We start from the raw sequence: 18,086 nt of genomic DNA on the forward strand, positions 1-18,086 counted from the left end.
GAAGGCAGGTGGGCAGGCAAAGCTTTTTTCAGCACTAGGCCTCAGTAGGGGGCAGTGGGTAGGGCTCTGATTGCTGCAGAGAGGGAAAGCTGTAGTTCCTTCCAAAAAGTGCAGTGAATCATGCTTTCTGCTGTGCTGAGTCTGATCTCTGGAGAGGTGGGGAAGAGTCAGGCACAAGGAAAGGGACCCTAGCAACATTACTACGGGGTGGGGTGGAGCTGAGACTGGGTATGGGGAGCGTGTGGGGACCAACCAGCACCCAGCGGTTTGAGCTCACCAAATTCCTTGGAGGGGGAAGAGATGAGGTGAGGAACCTCAGATGTAGATGAATGAGTCCCCAATGGAGCATGCCCAAGCCAAGATAGAAATGGAGTAGGTGGTTCTGGAGGAGCTGCCAAATGCAAGAATGGCAGAAGCCAGCATGGAGGAGGGATACAATTTTAATGTAGCGCCTAGTGGCGACTGTCCTGGATGTGAGAGTTTAGCACTTTAGGGGAGCTAGTTTACACACACACACACACACACACACACACACACACACACCTGGTGTAAATGCCACCCATCTCTTTCTCAGGCTGAGAACTACACTTTTAACCGGGCCAAACTCTTGAATGTGGGCTTCAAGGAAGCTATGAAAGATGAGGACTGGGACTGTATGTTCTTCCACGATGTAGACCTCATTCCCGAAGATGACCGCAATGTGTATACCTGCGACCGTTTCCCCAAGCACGTGGCTGTTGCCATGGACAAGTTTGGCTACAAGTAAGCTTCTTGGATTTGGGTCTGTTTCCATAGGAATGCTTCTCTACCCCTCCCAACACCCTTTCCTACTTAAAATAGAGGTGCCCAGTCTCCCTTCTGAAAACATAATCACACTGAAAACCACTGCTTTCTTGTGTGTTTCTAGGCTGTTTTCTAGACGCAGATATGGGGAGGAATGTGGAGTGTGCTGGAAGAGTTAGAATGTCAGACTAGAACCAGAGAAACCTGGGTTCAAATATTCACTCAGCCATAAGGCTTACTGACTGGACCTTGAAGCAGTCATCCTCCCTCAGCCTACTTTGCAAGATTGATGTGAGGATAAAGCAGGGGAAGAGTCAAATAATGCTGTTTTGAGCTTGGCGGAAGGGCAGCCTTCTTGCGTGCAGCTGCATTACAGGTGGGAGTTGATAGAGAAAAAGCTTTCTGCATACAGCAGAGGGGAAGGATGGTGCTAAAGAACTGGAAGCCTAGACAGGACCAGTGTTAGAAGCTCAGATGTATATGCTAGGTGCCAAATGGCTCCTTAAACCAAGGTTGCAGTCGCCAAAATGGAATGTCTAGTTGCCATTTTGGGGCAAGACGGCTCTGAAGTCTTATTTTTCAAATGACGGGCTGACTGTGATTATCAGTTTAACATCTGGCTAGTTCAGATGACTTTGGGGACTTAAAGAAGACAAGTCATTTTATCCAGGGACAGTCTACATAAATACTGGCTTACTTCTACCTCTTTTTCTTAATGGTGACATGGACCATTCATAACGTAAGAATATTCTTCACAACGGTGAGCAGGTTAGTGGGGTGGGGTAGGTGAAGACAAGTGACAACAATTACATAACTATAATGTTTTTCACCGCTCCTACATTTGGGTTCCTGACATTCATTCTGACTATGCAGATAAAATATAACTGATACAATTGTACAGGATAATGGTATTAAGGTGTGAAAACAGTCAAGATCCAATGATCCCCAGTCACGCACCTCCAGATGCTGGAGGTGTCAGGCGCCATCCTGGTGCCCAGGCACCTTCACTTGGTCGCAAGTGGCCAATAGCCAGGTGCGAAATGTGCTTGGAACCTGTGTAATTTCAATCACTGGACAGGACCCTGCTCTAGAAATGGTCCTCCTGAAATGCAGTGTACTGCTGCCCTTAAAAACCCTAAAATGATATGCATGCTTCATGCAGTGAAGAGAGTGAGGTCCTCTCTATTAGCTGTCATTTGACTCCTCTCCCAGAACTCTCCCTCAAGTCATTCCATGTGAATTGGTACCTGAATTTATTGCTTTTCCTTTTCCTTCCGCATTCCTTTTTCCTTTCATGTTATATCTATTGGCCTGTCGGCCTGTGGGCAGAACCTGTGCTTGAGAATGTAATATTAGATGCCCATATCTCTGTGCCAGCTGAGGTCCTATGTATTTCCTATATGCATGGTAGTAGCTGGTGGGCTACGTGTAAATAAATGTCCTCTTAAATTCTTGCAGGCTTCCATACAAATCCTACTTTGGAGGGGTTTCTGCACTCAGTCCAGAGCAATACATGAAGATGAATGGCTTTCCCAACAACTATTGGGGCTGGGGCGGTGAAGATGATGACATTGCAGTCAGGTAAAGATTCTCCTGGCAGAGATGGTCCTTGATGCTAGAAAAGGAGGCGGCTTCCGTTCCAGCCCTTCAGCATAAAGCCCAGCAGCTTTATGGGGATTAGGCAACTCTATACACAAAGGTTTAAGGTGGCACGGCTGAGGATGGGACACTAGGAGTCCTAGCTCTCCAACTTTCCCCCATGTATTGCCCTAGAGTTTGTGTCGGAACATAGGAAATATTGGCAAGGAGGGATCGGGCAAGCTCGGGTAGGAATCCTGGGTAGGAATCCAGGATTGTTCTATTCTGTTCTTGCTGTTGCCCAGGGGTGGGGCAAGGGACAGGAGCCATGAGTGGCATGGTGCAGATTTGAAGGCAATGAAGCACTGCATTGCTTGGGTGTGTTAATTGTAGCACTTGTGCCTCTGCTGAAACCCCATGTGCACACCTGCTAATGCTGCATTGTAAATCACCTTCTCTGCAGGGTAGCGCTGAGTGGGATGGTTATCTCTCGCCCATCTACTCAGTACGGCCGCTACCGTATGATCAAGCATGGACACGACAAGGGCAATGAGCAGAACCCTAAGAGGTGAGTAGAGGAGGGGACTACTTGGGGAAGAAATGTGGCCTGTGGACTGCTGTCTTGTAAACTAGGTGGTTAAGTGTAATTGTATGTAGCTACTCTGCATCCTTCTTAATGCACCCTGCCAAATCCTCTGGGCCAGGGTGAATGTCCACCGCAGATAATATGATGGGTGAGTAACTTCCAGAGAATAGTCATATTTAGATATTTTGTGCTTGAGGGAGTGAAGCCTCCAGCAGTGGCCAAGCTGGGGTGGAGGCATGGAATGTTCAGTTGTTTTAACGGTTTGCAGTCCAGTTTCTGTGAGAGAAAGGAAGGTTGTCATTATGGCTGGCCTGAAGACATCACACAAGGGTAAACAAAGAACTGGTAAGAAGTCCTAGGATGTAAAGATTCTAAAGAACTGAGAGCCCAGACAGATGTTTTTGTTTTTTTGTGCTGTGATTTTCCCTTAATGCTATTTCTAGTGTGACAGAGCTTGTCAATGCTCTGCTGTGGTGGTGCAAAATAACCTGGACTGGAAATTTTATAGCAAAAGAGAACTGGATAGCTGTTTCCAATCCATTTGTAAAACCCAGGCCCCCACCATTACTAACCAGGGCTGTTGGTCCTCACTGCCCACTCTGAGTTGCCATATCACAAGGATAGAGTGAGAGTAGAAACTGTACAATTGGTAGAAATTGCATGTTGGACTCAAAACTTAAAAACCTTATGCACCGTTGGAGCTTTGGCTCAGTCCTCAAACCTTCCTTGCTTGCTAGTTATACACATCCACTCCTGCTTGTAGGCTGTATGTGTAGTCTTGCCGCTTTCCTATTTCCTGCTTGGCATGTTTTTTCAACTTGGTCCGTCTGCCACCTATTATCCTCGTCCCTGCTTTTTCAAGCATTCTCCTTCCTTCCTTTTCTCCTCCCCACCTGCCACGTATAGCTGCTCCTGATCTTAAGCTGTGAAGTTTCTTCAGAGCACCCACTTCATCATTGTGAGTGGTTTGTATTTTTCGGCAGGTATAGGCATGGGTATTTGCAACTGTTTTTCCGTTATTGACAAACATGACACTGTCCTCCTCGCCTTGTTACAAAACATTGACCACACCATACCATTTCATTACTGGAAATCTGTGTAAAAAGAATACATAAGCTTCTCCTAACCTGCAAATCCAAGGAGCTGCACTTTGGGCGGGGAGGTGGTAGGAGAAGGGCTCGAGTTCTTGCGCTTGATTCTGTGAATTCGTCTTACAGATTTAACTTGCTGGCCAAGACGAGGAGAACATGGAAGCAGGATGGCATGAACACACTGGAGTACCAGCTGCTCTCCAAGAAACTCCACCCCCTCTACACAAATATCACTGTCTTCATTGGCACTGAGAAGGGAATGCGCCATTCCATGTGATGCACTAGCCACAGAGTGGCCTGGGGACAGGAGCCCCACCCTGCCACTTCTCTAGGACCAAGGAAACCAAAGAATCCACAGGGAGATGGACAGCCCTGAGCATTGTGGTCATCATGTGCTGACTGTCGTGTCCAGCAAGGTGCTAGGGGTACTGCATACCAGGGACTGGATGGGGACTCCACACAAAGACTTCCTCCCCCTCCCCTGGAGCGTTTCTCTCGAGGGCTGGATGCAGTCTGACTTTACAGGACTCCGTTTGTGGGATGCCTTTCATACTTTGGTTGAAGGAGCGGCACGGTAGCTTGAGCAGAAAACCAGGATTGTCCTTTGCAAGTCTGAACCTCTGCAGCTGCTGTGCCATGGTTTGTCTTTCTTATTAAAGTGCAATTTATTTTAAAGAGTGTGGCCAAGTAGCAGTTTATCTTCTGGAGCAAGAGCCTAAGAGGGAAGCTGTTGGCAGCCATCTCTCCTGGGCGAGTTGTGATCTTTGCCAGGAAGGCAAGAGAGGAGCTGTAAGAGGGCCAGAGCTGATTGGCAGGTCAACACACTAGCACTGGGATGGCCCAGGCAGGTAGCAATGAGTTGTGCTGGAAGACATGGTGGGCTTATAGGCATACTATCAGCAGTGTCTAGGGAGATGTGATAAAATGCCAAGCTAGCTTGTTGTTCTCTTGCAAAGGCAGTTATTCTGAAGAGGTCCCTTCTGTTCACCGTCTTCCTGTGCTGCAGAAAGGATTGTGGCTGGATTTCCACCCCCTCCCTTTCTTGAATGAGTCAAGGATCTCTGCTTCTACAGCTGTGCGGGCTCAGCTGGTTCACTGAATTGGTATATGCAAGATGACCCCTTCTGTAATAGTATTGGTATCTCCAGAGCAGGTCCTATCTGCTGCTGTTATCATCCCGATTCTATGACACTGGGATTTGTTAACAGCCATGAATAGCAATAGCAATAGAGCTGAAATTAGGATTGGAACTTATTTTTAGCTCTCGTGATTTGAAAATGTGTTCACCATCAGCCTGGGAAGCCAAATGAGTTGACTATTCACTATACAGTGGTACCTTGGTTTTCGAATGTAATCCGTTCCGGAAGATGGTTCCAAGTTCTGAAACATTCGAAAACTGAAACTCAATAGTTGACAGCTAGGCTTCAGGGTCTTGCACTCAGCGGATGCCGCGTTTCCTGTTCGTCATCCGAGGTGTGTTCAAAAACCGAAGCGTTTACGGCGTTCAAGTTCTGAAACGTTCGTCAATGGAGACGTTCGAAAACCGAGGTACCACTGTAGTTTGTATTGATTAGACTAGGTGGTGACAATTTTGCTTTGCAATTTCTCAGGTGTTGCTCTTCCACAGCTATCTCCAAACTCTTAGAGGTTCAGCCAAATCCCTTCAACATCTGAAGGAATCCGACAATGCAGTGAACATGGCTGCAGTTGTGCTTTTTCCAAAGGTACCTTAAGTAATCCTCAGAACTGTGGAATCTGCCATGCCAATGCATAAGCTGAAGGAGTTGTGGTAAAATGTGCAAGTCTGGCTTGAACCTCCGGAGCAATCATTTATATGAAAAGGAAGTATAATGTGCCCTAAAAGAGAACAGTGATATTGCAAAGAAACTAAATGAATTATTTGTATCCATTGTGAAAGATGTTGGGCTGATTCCTGATCCTCAGCGGCCTTTTTGAGGGAGGAGTCTGAATAATTGAGACAAATGGCTGTGACAAGATCCATTCCAAAGTTACTAAAGGAACAAGTGCAAAACTGCTGATCATCTAACAGAGATATGCAACTTATCCCAAAAATCAGTTTCTGTACCAGAGGATTGGAAAGTAACACTCTCTCTCTCTCTCTCTCTCTCTCTCTCTCTCTCTATATATATATATATATATATATATATACACACATACATACACACACACACAACCCAGGAAATGAAAAAGCTAGTAAGCTTAATAAAATTCTATCAAGTATATAGAAGTTACAAACCTTTCTGAAGAAGAATCAGCATGGCTTCTGCAAAGGAAAATTCTGTCTCACATCTTTTAACTTTAGTGTGTTAACAGGAATGTGGATGGATCTAATCCTGGAGGATCTTGGGCCTTTGGACTTTTGGGCAATACCTCACTAAAGGCTGTTAGTCACAGCATAGAAGGACCTCTAATGGATCGGTAACTGACTAAACAACAGAAAGAAGAGAGCAGTAATAAATGGACAGTTTCACAACGAAAGGAAGAAAGAGAAAATATATTGTAGTAGTTTATAAATGAGATGGCCAAACACTAAATTATTCAAGATTATCAAACCCTAAATGGATTAGGAAGCTGCTAAAATAATACTGGATAATAATGGACCCATTGTGTGGCTCAGAATAGGCAGCTTTCTGAAGTCTTGCAAATATTGTTCGCTGTTTCTAGGTGTCCTATCTCAAAAACGATGCTGCACATCTGGAAGTGGTACCGGCAAGGACAACTAAAATTATCTCTAAATGAAAGGCTACAGTGGTTGCGTGTGAAAAAAGGAACAAATGATTTGTTTTTGATGGTTGTAAAATTATGTAGGGTATGGAGAAAGTGGCTAAAACGTTTTTTCTCCTTTTCAGTACTGTAACTCTTCACCCAATGAAGGTGGCAGAAGATTCAGGACAGATGGAAAGTAATTATAGTACTGTATATCATTTCTTAATGGAATCTACTGCCACAAAATGTGGTGACCACTAGCTTATTACATGACTTTAAAAGATTTGATAAATCCATGGAATGGTTATATGCAACCCAGGCTCTGAGGCAGTGTCCTATATACAGTGGGAGGGTTGTTGCCTTCCAGGGCATCTGATTTGCCACTGGCCTGAACGCCTCCCACTTTCCCCATGAGCAAAGGGCTCCAATACGCCAAATATTTTGGACACAAATCACTGATTTGAATAAAAATCTGCATTGTAAAATTTGTGTTAGACTGGCAGTTTCAATCTGTTTTCTGGCAATACCCAGGGCCTACACGCTAGTTTCTGAATGAGAGAATGAATAAGTTAAGGCTTCCATTGGTTACCTTTGGCAATGTGCTGGTAGAATAGGAGTAACACAAAAGTGTCCCAAATTTCAGTGTATTATCAACCAGATTCATTCTGCATTCCTAGAGTGTGGGATATAAATATGAAGGAATAAAGCTGCATGCTGAATGAGTAGTATGAGTCCCATGCTACATGAATGGTCCAGCATTCTGCACCCACCCAAGCAAGACATGAAAACAATAGTTTTGTTTGCATAATTTGTCCAAAGGAACAGGTGAATGCATTTCAGGGGTAATAGGTATTTGAAGTGATAGGTCTTATTACCCTATTTACCTTTGAGGGAGACTGCTACATACAGCCTAAAAGCTGGGCCTGGGTATGTGCAGAAACTACTAGTTAGGACAATTTGGGTGCAGGGTGGAGTGATACAATTTTAGACTCTCCACTGAATAATGTGAGTGTAACTAAACTAGCACATCATTCCCGCCCCACACCCAATCTGTTTTGCTCACAAATATTACTCTGATGAAATGAGAGCAGAGTCTGACATGTGGCGTTCTATTTCACATTGTATATGATTGGAAAAGCCCAGAAGTCCTAAATGAAAACACAAAACTAATAGAGCTCAGAATAGTAGCGCAAATCAAACACACACTCTAAAATGCCCATCACATTAATTGAAAACAAAGGGATAATACCAAGGTACAGTTGTGTACCTCGATACTACTCCTTATTCTCTACTGTATAAATGTTATGCATTTGGTCATTTCGGCTGCAGAGGCAGGGATCCATAAGTTTTAGCTGTGCAATTTGTTACCAACTGCACTGTGGCCTCATCTAAGACATAGCCCTCCTGCTATTTTGAAAAGATTGGTCTGCCTCAATTTATTGTGAGACGCATTTAAAAAAATAATAATACAACGAAGGCTTTCCATGTTGCCTGCCAGAATTAAATTTGTGGGTGATGCCGTGACCATATTTGTGAACCTTTGTACAGTATTCTCAAGCCCCACCCTAAAGACAGAGATAGAAGTTCTAAAAACACTACCCTACCCTGTTCTTTTAAGGCCCCAATCCTTAAAAACCTTAATTCCCCATTATAGCCAATGGAACATGGGAATCAAAACTGCCTTTAGTCTGTTAATTTAAATTAAACTTGGGCTTCATCATCTTTGCAGTCACACAAGCTAGAGACCTCCTTTTGGAGAAGGAAAAAACTGGGATTCTAAAAATGATAGATGTTAAACTGAATACTAGAGTTTTTTGTCTTCTCTTTTGCATGTGCACAATTACAAGACTGTTTTGCTCACCTGCCGCCATACATGACATCAGGTGTGAGGCTAAATAGACACCGGTAGCAGAGAACATACTGAAACACATACACTTATGCCTTAGCTGATGCACAGGGAGTTCTATACTGCTCAGGTGTGCCAGCTTATTCCCACTGGAAACTGCACAAAGCAGGCCAACTTTGGCAGGTGGGCATGACAATCATGTCAGTATGACACCAGGTGGTTGACAGGTGGGTAATCCTGTCCCTGTAAGAGTTAGCCCATGGGAAAGTAAAGATCTCGCCTACTGCCCCCAAAAGGTTCCTCACCATTGCTGTAGACAGCAGGGATGGGGAACCTGTGACCCTCCAGATGTTGCAGATTTATGCTGTCTTTCACCCTTGACCATTGGTGGGGCTAGGAGTTCCAGCATCACATGGAGGGCCATGGGCTCCCTATGCCTACCTTTGAGGAAACTAATGTGACAAGTCAGTAGAGAATTGGATTTGGATTTGGATTTGATATCCCACTTTTCACTACCCGAAGGAGTCTCAAAGCGGCTAACATTCTCCTTTCCCTTCCTCCCCCACAACAAACACTCTGTGAGGTGAGTGGGGCTGAGAGACTTCAGAGAAGTGTGACTAGCCCAAGGTCACCCAGCAGCTGCATGTGGGGGAGTGGAGACGCGAACCCGGTTCACCAGATTACGAGTCTACCACTCTTAACCACTACACCACACTGGCTCTCTGAGCAACAATGGCTCACTGAGCAACAATGTGAGAGCCATGACCTTGATGTGCACTTCTACCAGAACTCTAGCCTAGCTTGAAATCTTTCCCAAGCAAGGCTCCTTGAAGGTACAGAACCCAGGCGTGACTGAAGAAAGAACAACAGCCACTACTCTTTGTAGTAGGCTCAGTTATTCTTCCCTGTTTGGGCATGTACTTCATAAAGGAGACAAATTTCAGGTGATACAGCTATCTGCCTTCATTTTAACTGTGAATTCACTCTTAAAATGCATGAATGGCAGTCTGTAGTGCAGACGGGGTAGGGGTAAAGAGGCAGCTGGTCTGGCAGGGAGGCAAGAATACAGAACCCTCTGATGTTCACTTTTAAGCATTTATCATTTAAGTGGGAGCAGATAATTAATGGAATACATTCCCAAGTTGAACAACTGTCTGCAAGAGCTTGTTTGTTCAAGTGTAACAGACTCATTTATTCTATTCAGAATAAAGGCTAGGACCAGCACCCAAAACCTGCAGAACTTCAACTTTTGTGGTACTTACGAGCTATTGGATGGCCCTGGTTGAGGTTATTTTGTGTTCAAGCAGCGAGTTCTTCTTTCCACAAGCACCACCAAATGTCTAATTTGATTGCCCATCTGCAGTGGAGTTTGCTCGTGCGCGCAGCCATCTTTCTTCATTAGCTCTTCTACAGCCCACGCTGCCTAGTCTAGCTGGCTGGCCAAGCCTCTCAACCGGCCTCCTTTCTTTCAGTTGGTAGCATTGGGTGCAAAACTCTGCACATTTTGTTCTAAATAACAAAAAGCCTGTACTGCATAAATTACACAAATATGCTGTGTTCCAAACAACTGCTTCTTAGGGCGGAAGTAAGAGGGCATGGAGTGCAACAGAGGATTTGAACACCAGGCCATTGGAAAACCTATCCAAGTCATCTTCTGGTTTCAGAACTTGGAATTGCGCCCACGCCTTTCAAACCCATCTTTACAACCAAGATACGTAACAAAAGGCTGAGGTTTTTAGGATGCTGAATCCCAATATCTAATGCCATGATATTGTAGACATCGGCCTGAGTGTACTAGGACTGCTGAGAACATAGCACATATCCCTGGAACAAATTCCTGGTCTAAAAAACTGACACAGGCAACATCCAACCACTTTGCACTTTCATTGAAGCATCACATTTTGCCAGTAGCAGCTGAGTCTGGAATCATGTGCCCTGCTCTCAGAGAACAATGGACAAAACTAACATCTTGTTCCAAAGCCCAAAGCAGCAAGCTTACGCTTGCCCTTGTGTTGACTGTATGGTAATTACAATGAAATGCTCTGTGACTGAAATGCTCTTTTTCCGAGAGGGCCCCTTCATGTGTAAGGTCCAGCCAAATCTCATCCAGCTGAAAGGGACAACAGCCTGCCAAAACTGGAAAAGGACAGTGCTAACACAAGCACCTCCAAGTCTGGTCAGGTACAAGCCCTGATCTGCCTGGCTGTGCAGCACAGCAGAATTAAGCGCCTACTGAACAACAAGCAGCAACTGGAATAGGGAAACAGGCTCCTTGGGTCACCTTTGGCCTTACTGCTTCAATTTCTTGCCAATCTTAACAGCACACTTGCTATTTATACTACAACAACATTTTGGGGTGTGGGTGTGTTAAGTTAAGGGCAAACTCCTTGTGATTAGGAAAAATAAGATTGGTTGCATCCCTCTTTCTCTGCTAAGCTTCCACATTTCCTACTCGCGAAAAAAAGAAAAGAACCTTAAGGAAATAGCCTGAGCTCAGACGACCGATTCCTGTGCAGGTGCATGAGCTCAAGGAAGGCAGAGGTACAAGTTCACAACCCAGCACAGCACCCCTCTCCCTCCTTTGCCACCTTCCTAATTGTGCCCTGCAGTAGTATATTTCAATGATGCCAGAGCACAGATCTAAGCACTCCCCCACCCACCTTCCATCATGTACACACAACAAGAGGCAGGTCCAAGATGGCTGCACACGAGTCAGCATAAACATTCGCTGGTTGGGGCAACCCTTTATTTCCAAGCAGGGGGAAAAATTTTTTTTAGCAGCAATTCCCATGGGACCACATAGGCCACCAAGCCCATCAGTCCACGCAGTGCACAGAAGTCTGACTGTCCATCCAAGCACAGAATGTTGAAATCTCTTGCACCAAGGAAGGGAATGGCTGGCAGGCCACATGCCGCTGAATGATTCAAGAGGGGCTGTGGCCAGGAAAGACCACACAAGTCAGAGAAAGCACTGACCGAAAGGGGGAAGGCGGCATCCAGGCTGCAAGGGCGGTAGGATGCTGGCTCCACATGCTTCCCCCTGTCCTATTCCCCCCTCCCCCCTCCCCTCCCCCCCCAACAATGCTTACCAGTTGTAGCAAGGTCCTAGGTAGCAACAGGACCTGGTCTCTAGACTGGCCACAGCCAGGCAACCTGACCCATCCCACCGCAAGTCCTGGCCCACTCAGACTCTCACCTATGGAGAAGTGCTCTCTGGGCACTGGTTCCCTGCCCTACAGTCAGTCCTGGCCCGTCCAGGCTCTGGTGCAACAAGGGAGTGCTCTCGCTGGGCACTGGCTCCTAGCCTGCCGGGCCAGTCCATCATCAGGAACTGGCAGCCGTGCCCTGGGGCACGCAGACACCCATCAGTGCAGTCTCGTCAGTGTCTCGGTGCCCACGCCCACGGAGAGGATAGTTGAGGCCAAGTCCCTCAGGGCGCGAGCCGCCAGCAGTCCTAGTCCGGAAGGCCGAGGTGCCCAAGTGCAAGGAGGAAGAGCCCAGCCCGGGGGGGTTGCAGTCCAGATGGCGAGGGCCCAGAGAAACCTCCATGGCCTCGGGAAGCGGGGGAGAGAGTGGGAGTGGAGGGCGCTGGTACGGAGGGTGCCCGCTTGGGGGGAAACATGGCATGGCCTGGCTGGGCGTGGGCTTGTGAGGTAAGATGTGAGGAATACTCTCGTTGTCGCCGCTGGCCCAGAGACGCATCTGCTGCTGAGGGGGCGCCTGCAACCACAACAACAAAAGAGAGAGAAACAGTCAGTTAAAGATGGAAATGGAGGGGTTGAGCGTGTTAAGGACTGGGGCAACAGAAAGGGCACAGGGAGCCAAAACAGGCCAGAGCCTGACAGGCAACGTACTTGAGGACTCTGCATCTCGCAGTCTGCATGCACGGTGCCCATGCTGCCGTAGTAACGATTGCTGTAACGGTAACCGCGGTTGTCGTTGGAAGAACCACTGGAGCCGCCTGATAGGAGAGAAAAAACATACACAGCGTCAGAGGAGCAGAACAGGGGCCAAGGTAACATTTGGGCACAGAGCAGGAGATGCTAGGAACAGCTAGACCAACACCCTCCTATGGGTGGAGGTGGAAGAGTATCAGATCACGCAGTGGAGATGACTGAGGATAGAGCTGACAGTGGAAAGGAGGCAGGGGAAGAGATGGACGTACCAGAACTAGACACAGAACTGGTGGTGCTGGTGGAGTGGCTGTGCTCCGTGCCCAGGCTGGGTGAGGTGCTGGCGCTTGTGTTGGTGCCCTCGTCCGCTGTTTTCTTGAAGAAGTTGTGCTGCAGGGCGTAGAAGGGGGTGATGCGGCTACGGGGTTCATAGTCCAGCATGCGCAGCACCAAATCCTTGAACTTCAGGTAGTCCGAAGGTGAATGGCCCTGCTCCCCTGCACGGCGCCCGCCTGGGCCTCCACTCTCCACCCCCAGCACTTCGTGCAGCCGCCGTGTCCCTGGAACCTTGTAGTCCTGAAAGACACCAAGGAACGGTATAGTTAGGCAGACTTTACTTACAGCAAGAACGGTCTGTATCAGTCAGGTGGGGTGTTGTGCTACTGTACTCAGTAAAGGCAGAAACATCAGTCATGCCAAGTTTGTATTTGGAAAGTAGAAAAGAATTCATTTTATCACAAGACTATTTTATATTCCTAAACCTAAGGAACTCCATCAGAAACAATGTCCTTGTTGATTGTGATTGTGAAAAATCACTGTCAGTATTTACTAAAGATTGGAGAAAAGAGTTGACTTAACTCTGCAAAAAACAAGGACCACAGGGCTTCTTGTTCCTGCCCATGAGTGCCATGTGTTTCTGTCACATGCACCATTCATGTTAAAGGATGGTTATCTTAACACACTTGCAAGATACTTGCCCCATCTGTTTCAAATCACCCATGAAAACAAGGGCAACAACTGTGGGGGAGCCTGCTTCTGTCCTCACAGAGAACTCATTTGCTTGTTCCAAGGCATATTAAAAACTCATGTCTTCCCACCTGCATTCTCAAAATCACCCCCCCCCCTCTTCCCTTGAGGTTTCTAGTCTCTTAGCCTGGAGGTCTGAGGCTAGAGCCTATGCCTTTAGGTTGATTTAGTCAATACAAATTATTTTCTACTTCCTTGCCATAGAAGTAACTGAAAATGATGGATACAAAACCACAGTCCCAGAACAAAATACAGTTCAAAGGTCATTGAAAACATTTTGTGGCACATCTAAAAAGCTTACCACAACAGGTCCCACCCCCACCCCCCACTAAAACACAAAATGTGAATAGCAAAACTGACAACTGAAAACCTTGTGCTGTGCAGATAATCTTCATCTGTTTCTCAGGCTCATTTTAAAGAGAATGCAGAGGGGGAAAGGGCTGAAGAGAGAGGACAGCTGTGCTAAGCATTACCTTCCTGCCATCTTTGCCCCGCCGGAGGACCCAGCCCCCCTCAGGCAGCTTTTCAAAGTACTTCCGAGCTTTGGGAGCCTGCTCCAACATGTGAGGGGGTGGCAGCCCCAACACCTCCACAATCCGGCTCATCTGATCTGCCTGCAAGGGAAAGGCACAGAATCAGGAACACAAGGTGATAGTTCCAAGCCCCACATGGCTCTTCCTGGATTTCCAAACCCACTCCTTGTTTCTGTGAGGGCCTTCTAAATCCATTCATTTGTCTCCTTGAACCAAGGATCTATTCATGCAGCTCCACACACTTCAACTCCTACTGCCAGCTAAGCTAAGCCAAGCCAAGTTGCTGCTGCATTCTTTGTCTCGATTAGGTGGTTCTGCCCAGCTAGTTCAACAGCTGCCCTTGCTAAAAGCTAGCTGCTACACCAAGCCCTTTGGAGCATAATACCCAGGGGCCAATCTCTCCCCCCCCCCCCGGCTCGTCCTCTTTATGTCTACCTCATTGGCGCCACTGAAGAGGGGCTCTCCTGTGTGCATCTCCACCAGGATGCAACCTAAGGACCACATGTCAATTGCCAGGTCATAAGGCATGCCCAGTAGCACTTCAGGTGAGCGGTAAAATCGGCTCTGGATATACTGGTAGATCTACAGGGAAGAAAAGGAAAGATAGGATCAGCTGCTGCACTCTGGGGACTGGAAGGTCACAACAGGTGGGTCTGTCTTCTTTGCTTCAAATGTTGGCTGAGACAAATAAGGTGGTCCAGTGCCTTCTAAGGCCCTCATCTAGCCAAGGCCGAGCTGAAGAAGTCCTAAGAAAATGAGGGAAGCTGTTCAAGCTGACAATTACAACTTCTGATGTCGACCACTAGGAGGGTCTCAGGCCAGGCACTGGAAGAGGGGCTGCTGTTGGAGAGGTCACAGCAGGGGGTCACTCACCCGCTGGCCCAGCTGGCAGGAGCTGCCAAAGTCCACAATCTTGATGGCACTGCGTTTGGGGTTGCAGAGCAGGATGTTCTCAGGCTTAAGGTCACAGTGGATGATGCTGAGCTCAGGTGTTGCCAGGAAGAGTAATGCAGTGCACAGCTGCTGGGCAAACTTTCGTGTGAGGTTCAGAGAGACGCCACGGAAGTTGGTGTTACGGAGCAAGTCGTAGAGGTTGTAGGACAGCAACTCAAACACCAGGCACAAATGGCTCCGGAACATGAAATGCCGCTTCAAGTGCACTGCGGGTGGGGTGGAGAGAGAAAGTGTGGTGGCGGCATTGCTAGAATACTGCAGCTCCCCACTGATGCTTTGACAACACCCCACAACCAGCACTTGTGAACCTCACTGACATATAATTATGACCTCCAGGCATCCCACATGAACATTTCCCAGTCTTGGACCACAGAACACTGGGTGCGCCACATCTGCAAGCAAAACGATGAACGAATCTCTCCCAATGACCTGAACCCCCACCGACTTCAACTCATGCTCCAATCAGTCTCTCAAACACTATCCAGACCTTCCTTTAATCAGTCACTCACTGTTATGCAGAGCCTTCCACAAGTTGTCACCAATCTGAATGAAGCACTGGAGACTTCATTTAATGTGCATCTCACCAGTAGTGCTCTCCCTGACCCACTCACACTTCTCAACTAATTCCAAAAACATATCTCTGCAAATTCTCACCAATGTAGTATTTCATCTCTGTGTCATGCTGGTTCATCAGTTCCAGCAATCGCAATTCAATCTGAGCCTGGCTCAAAAATGCCTTCTTGTTCTTGATTATCTTTATGGCCACCCACTCCTGAGCCTGTTGGTCATAGGCCTTCACCACCTAGCAGGGAGAAAAAGACACATCAGTATAATCTTATCATTCAGTGGTGCCAAGAAGTAATGACTTTGGGGAGAACCACCAAATCAAAAGTACCGCTGGGCAGGGGGAACATTCACACAGTGGTCATCTTATTTATTTATTGCCCTTCCTCAGAAAGAGGCCAGGGCGATGTACACGTGCAAAACTTTGCTTAGGATGGCAATGAAACGTCAACCCGTTACTTGAAAAGCAGGTCAGAACCCAACAAGCTGCCTTATACCAAACCACACTAATGAGCCATCTGGCTTATACTTTCTATATCAAGGACAACCAAAATGATGATGTCCAGATGTTGATGGACCCTCATTGTAGTCCCAGCCAGCGCTGCCAATGGTCATGGATGATGGGAGCTGTCGTTCAATAATATCTGGAAGATACCACATCGGTTATCTCTTGTCTGTACTGACTAGGAGAGGCTCTCCAAGGTTTCAGTTAGGTATATTTTCCAGCCCTGCCTGGATATGCTAGAGACTGAACCTGAGGCCTTCTGCAAACTAAGCTTCTGCTCTACCAATAAGCTACAACCTTTTCCCTTTGGCAAGATTACAGGCTGTGTGTTCCTGTGACTGTGGGGCATGCTCCATTTGATCTTGCCAAAGGCACATTTGCTGGCGAAGGAGAACCTAGAGCAGTGTTCTGACCAATGATCACCAGAGTACAGGCTGCAACTTGCTATGTAGTTACAGAGGTGGATACAGAAGAAGTATCTCTCCCGGCTGCTCTCTGACCTGTCCGAAGGATCCCTTGCCAATGAGCGAGTCTATTTCATAGCGTTCCAGCCAGCGCTCCCCGTTGCGAACAATGTAATCATAGTTGTCGTCATCGTAGCCCTCGTTGTGCACTTTCCGTTCCTTTTTGGTGCTTGTGTCCTCGGGTGCCACCTGCAGGGCTCGGCGTTTCTTCTTGGCATAATAGACCTGGTAGTGAAACGCAGGGTCAGTGCACAGAATACAAGGAACCTTTCTTTTAAGATGAGGAATTACACCTCCCCATAGCAGCCCGGGGAAGCAAACTAAACTCTCTGGCAGGGCAGAAGAGCTAAGGAATGGTGCCATCAACATGCAGCACAGAGGGAAAAAGAAGCGCAAAGATGTTTAAATCATCACTATTCCCAATGCTTTAAGGAACTGGTCAAAGCTGTCATCACAGAGAAGGTCCTCTCTTACCTCATTGATATGTTTGTAAGTTTTGATAAGGTCGACAGATAGCTTGCGTAGTGGGGCTGTGGCAGAGTCCCGAAAAGTGAGCGGGATTCTTCTCTGCAGGATGGCCAGGTCTGGCATGATCTGTGGGAGAAAGGGGGGGGGAGATAAGTCCCTAAAGGTCATGGGCTTGAAATAGTTCCATGATGGGGCTAACAGCATGTGTTCCAGCTAGCGGCGGGAAGCAGCAATTGACAAGGGCTTCATTCTATTCCACTAAAAACCCTGTTTTCTTTTATGTCTTTTATGTACTTGGAGGCGGAAGGTTTGCAGGAGACAGAGAGAGTGAGTGAGTGAGTGTAGGGGTCATGCTGAGATTACTAACCTTTTAAACTTAGTAGATTCAGTCTGCAGCCCACATCTAATTTCCCCCATGGTATAGGAAAGAGGTTGCTATCAGCCCAGGTGAGGATGACTGCTTGGGCCCAGGTTAAGTGGCTCTCACCACACATCATGGCTGATTCCAGTGGCAATTGCATTAGGGGTTTGCTTCATCCCACAATGACTCCCCTCTGCATGCCTGGACTAGAGACTGAACTTAGAGCCTCAAATCTAATAGCCATTGTTTCTATAACGTGAGCTAAATCAAAACAGAGATTCACACCTGTATCAGCCCCATGTAGATTTTACTTGGAATGACCACAGGTTGAAGAGTGGGAAAGGAGCTGAGCCAGGCTGAGCTGCTGCGTGTATTTATAAGCATACAGTCTGAAGAGGAGACAGCTGATTCAGGGGGAGCCCCCAAAAAGGCTGAATTTCCAGGAAATTACCTGCTGATGCTCAGCCATGGGCTGGATGCTGGAGAAGGGAGCATGGCTGTGCTGGCTCGACATGATTGTCTCAGTAGGAAGAGAGCGGCCCAGAGAGGCAACCTGGCTGCAGGGCGGCAGCTGGCATTGTGGAGTGCTGCTGCCACCTAGAGGGCACAAAAATAGTTTGGTGAGGGTTTTTTTTTTTTTTTTAAATCACCACACATGCCTGCACTTCCCAGAAATAGCTCCCAGCTTTCACCACAAAAAGCATTCC

At 47.1% G+C, this 18,086-nt stretch overlaps 2 protein-coding genes across 5 annotated transcripts in view; one reads left to right on the forward strand and one right to left on the reverse strand.

Annotated features, from left to right (window-relative positions):
* Positions 1–4,713, forward strand: part of LOC117051551 (zinc finger protein Rlf-like) — a 52,928-nt gene extending 48,215 nt beyond the window's left edge. For 2 of the 3 annotated variants that reach the window (XM_033158065.1, XM_033158066.1), the window contains exons 5-8: positions 575–762; positions 2,242–2,364; positions 2,825–2,929; positions 4,165–4,713. In XM_033158065.1, the coding sequence (XP_033013956.1) occupies positions 575–762; positions 2,242–2,364; positions 2,825–2,929; positions 4,165–4,315 (567 nt within the window). In that variant the 3' untranslated portion in view covers positions 4,316–4,713. Of the gene's footprint in view, positions 1–574; positions 763–2,241; positions 2,365–2,824; positions 2,930–3,853; positions 3,906–4,164 lie in introns of all 3 variants that reach the window. The other variant, XM_033158067.1, reaches the window with a different exon arrangement.
* A 6,589-nt stretch (positions 4,714–11,302) lies between these two features.
* The window catches only part of DYRK1B (dual specificity tyrosine phosphorylation regulated kinase 1B), a 32,631-nt gene continuing 25,847 nt past the window's right edge, over positions 11,303–18,086 (reverse strand). For both annotated transcript variants that reach the window (XM_033158069.1, XM_033158068.1), the window contains exons 2-11: positions 17,831–17,976; positions 17,025–17,144; positions 16,587–16,775; positions 15,672–15,819; positions 14,937–15,223; positions 14,499–14,645; positions 14,004–14,144; positions 12,777–13,080; positions 12,466–12,572; positions 11,303–12,331 (exon numbers count right to left, since the gene is read on the reverse strand). In XM_033158069.1, coding sequence (XP_033013960.1) covers positions 11,936–12,331; positions 12,466–12,572; positions 12,777–13,080; positions 14,004–14,144; positions 14,499–14,645; positions 14,937–15,223; positions 15,672–15,819; positions 16,587–16,775; positions 17,025–17,144; positions 17,831–17,893 — 1,902 coding nt within the window. In that variant the 5' untranslated portion in view covers positions 17,894–17,976 and the 3' untranslated portion in view covers positions 11,303–11,935. The remainder of the gene's footprint in view (positions 12,332–12,465; positions 12,573–12,776; positions 13,081–14,003; positions 14,145–14,498; positions 14,646–14,936; positions 15,224–15,671; positions 15,820–16,586; positions 16,776–17,024; positions 17,145–17,830; positions 17,977–18,086) is intronic.

Source organism: Lacerta agilis, chromosome 8 (assembly GCF_009819535.1).
Source record: "Lacerta agilis isolate rLacAgi1 chromosome 8, rLacAgi1.pri, whole genome shotgun sequence".
Taxonomy (NCBI): domain Eukaryota; kingdom Metazoa; phylum Chordata; class Lepidosauria; order Squamata; family Lacertidae; genus Lacerta; species Lacerta agilis.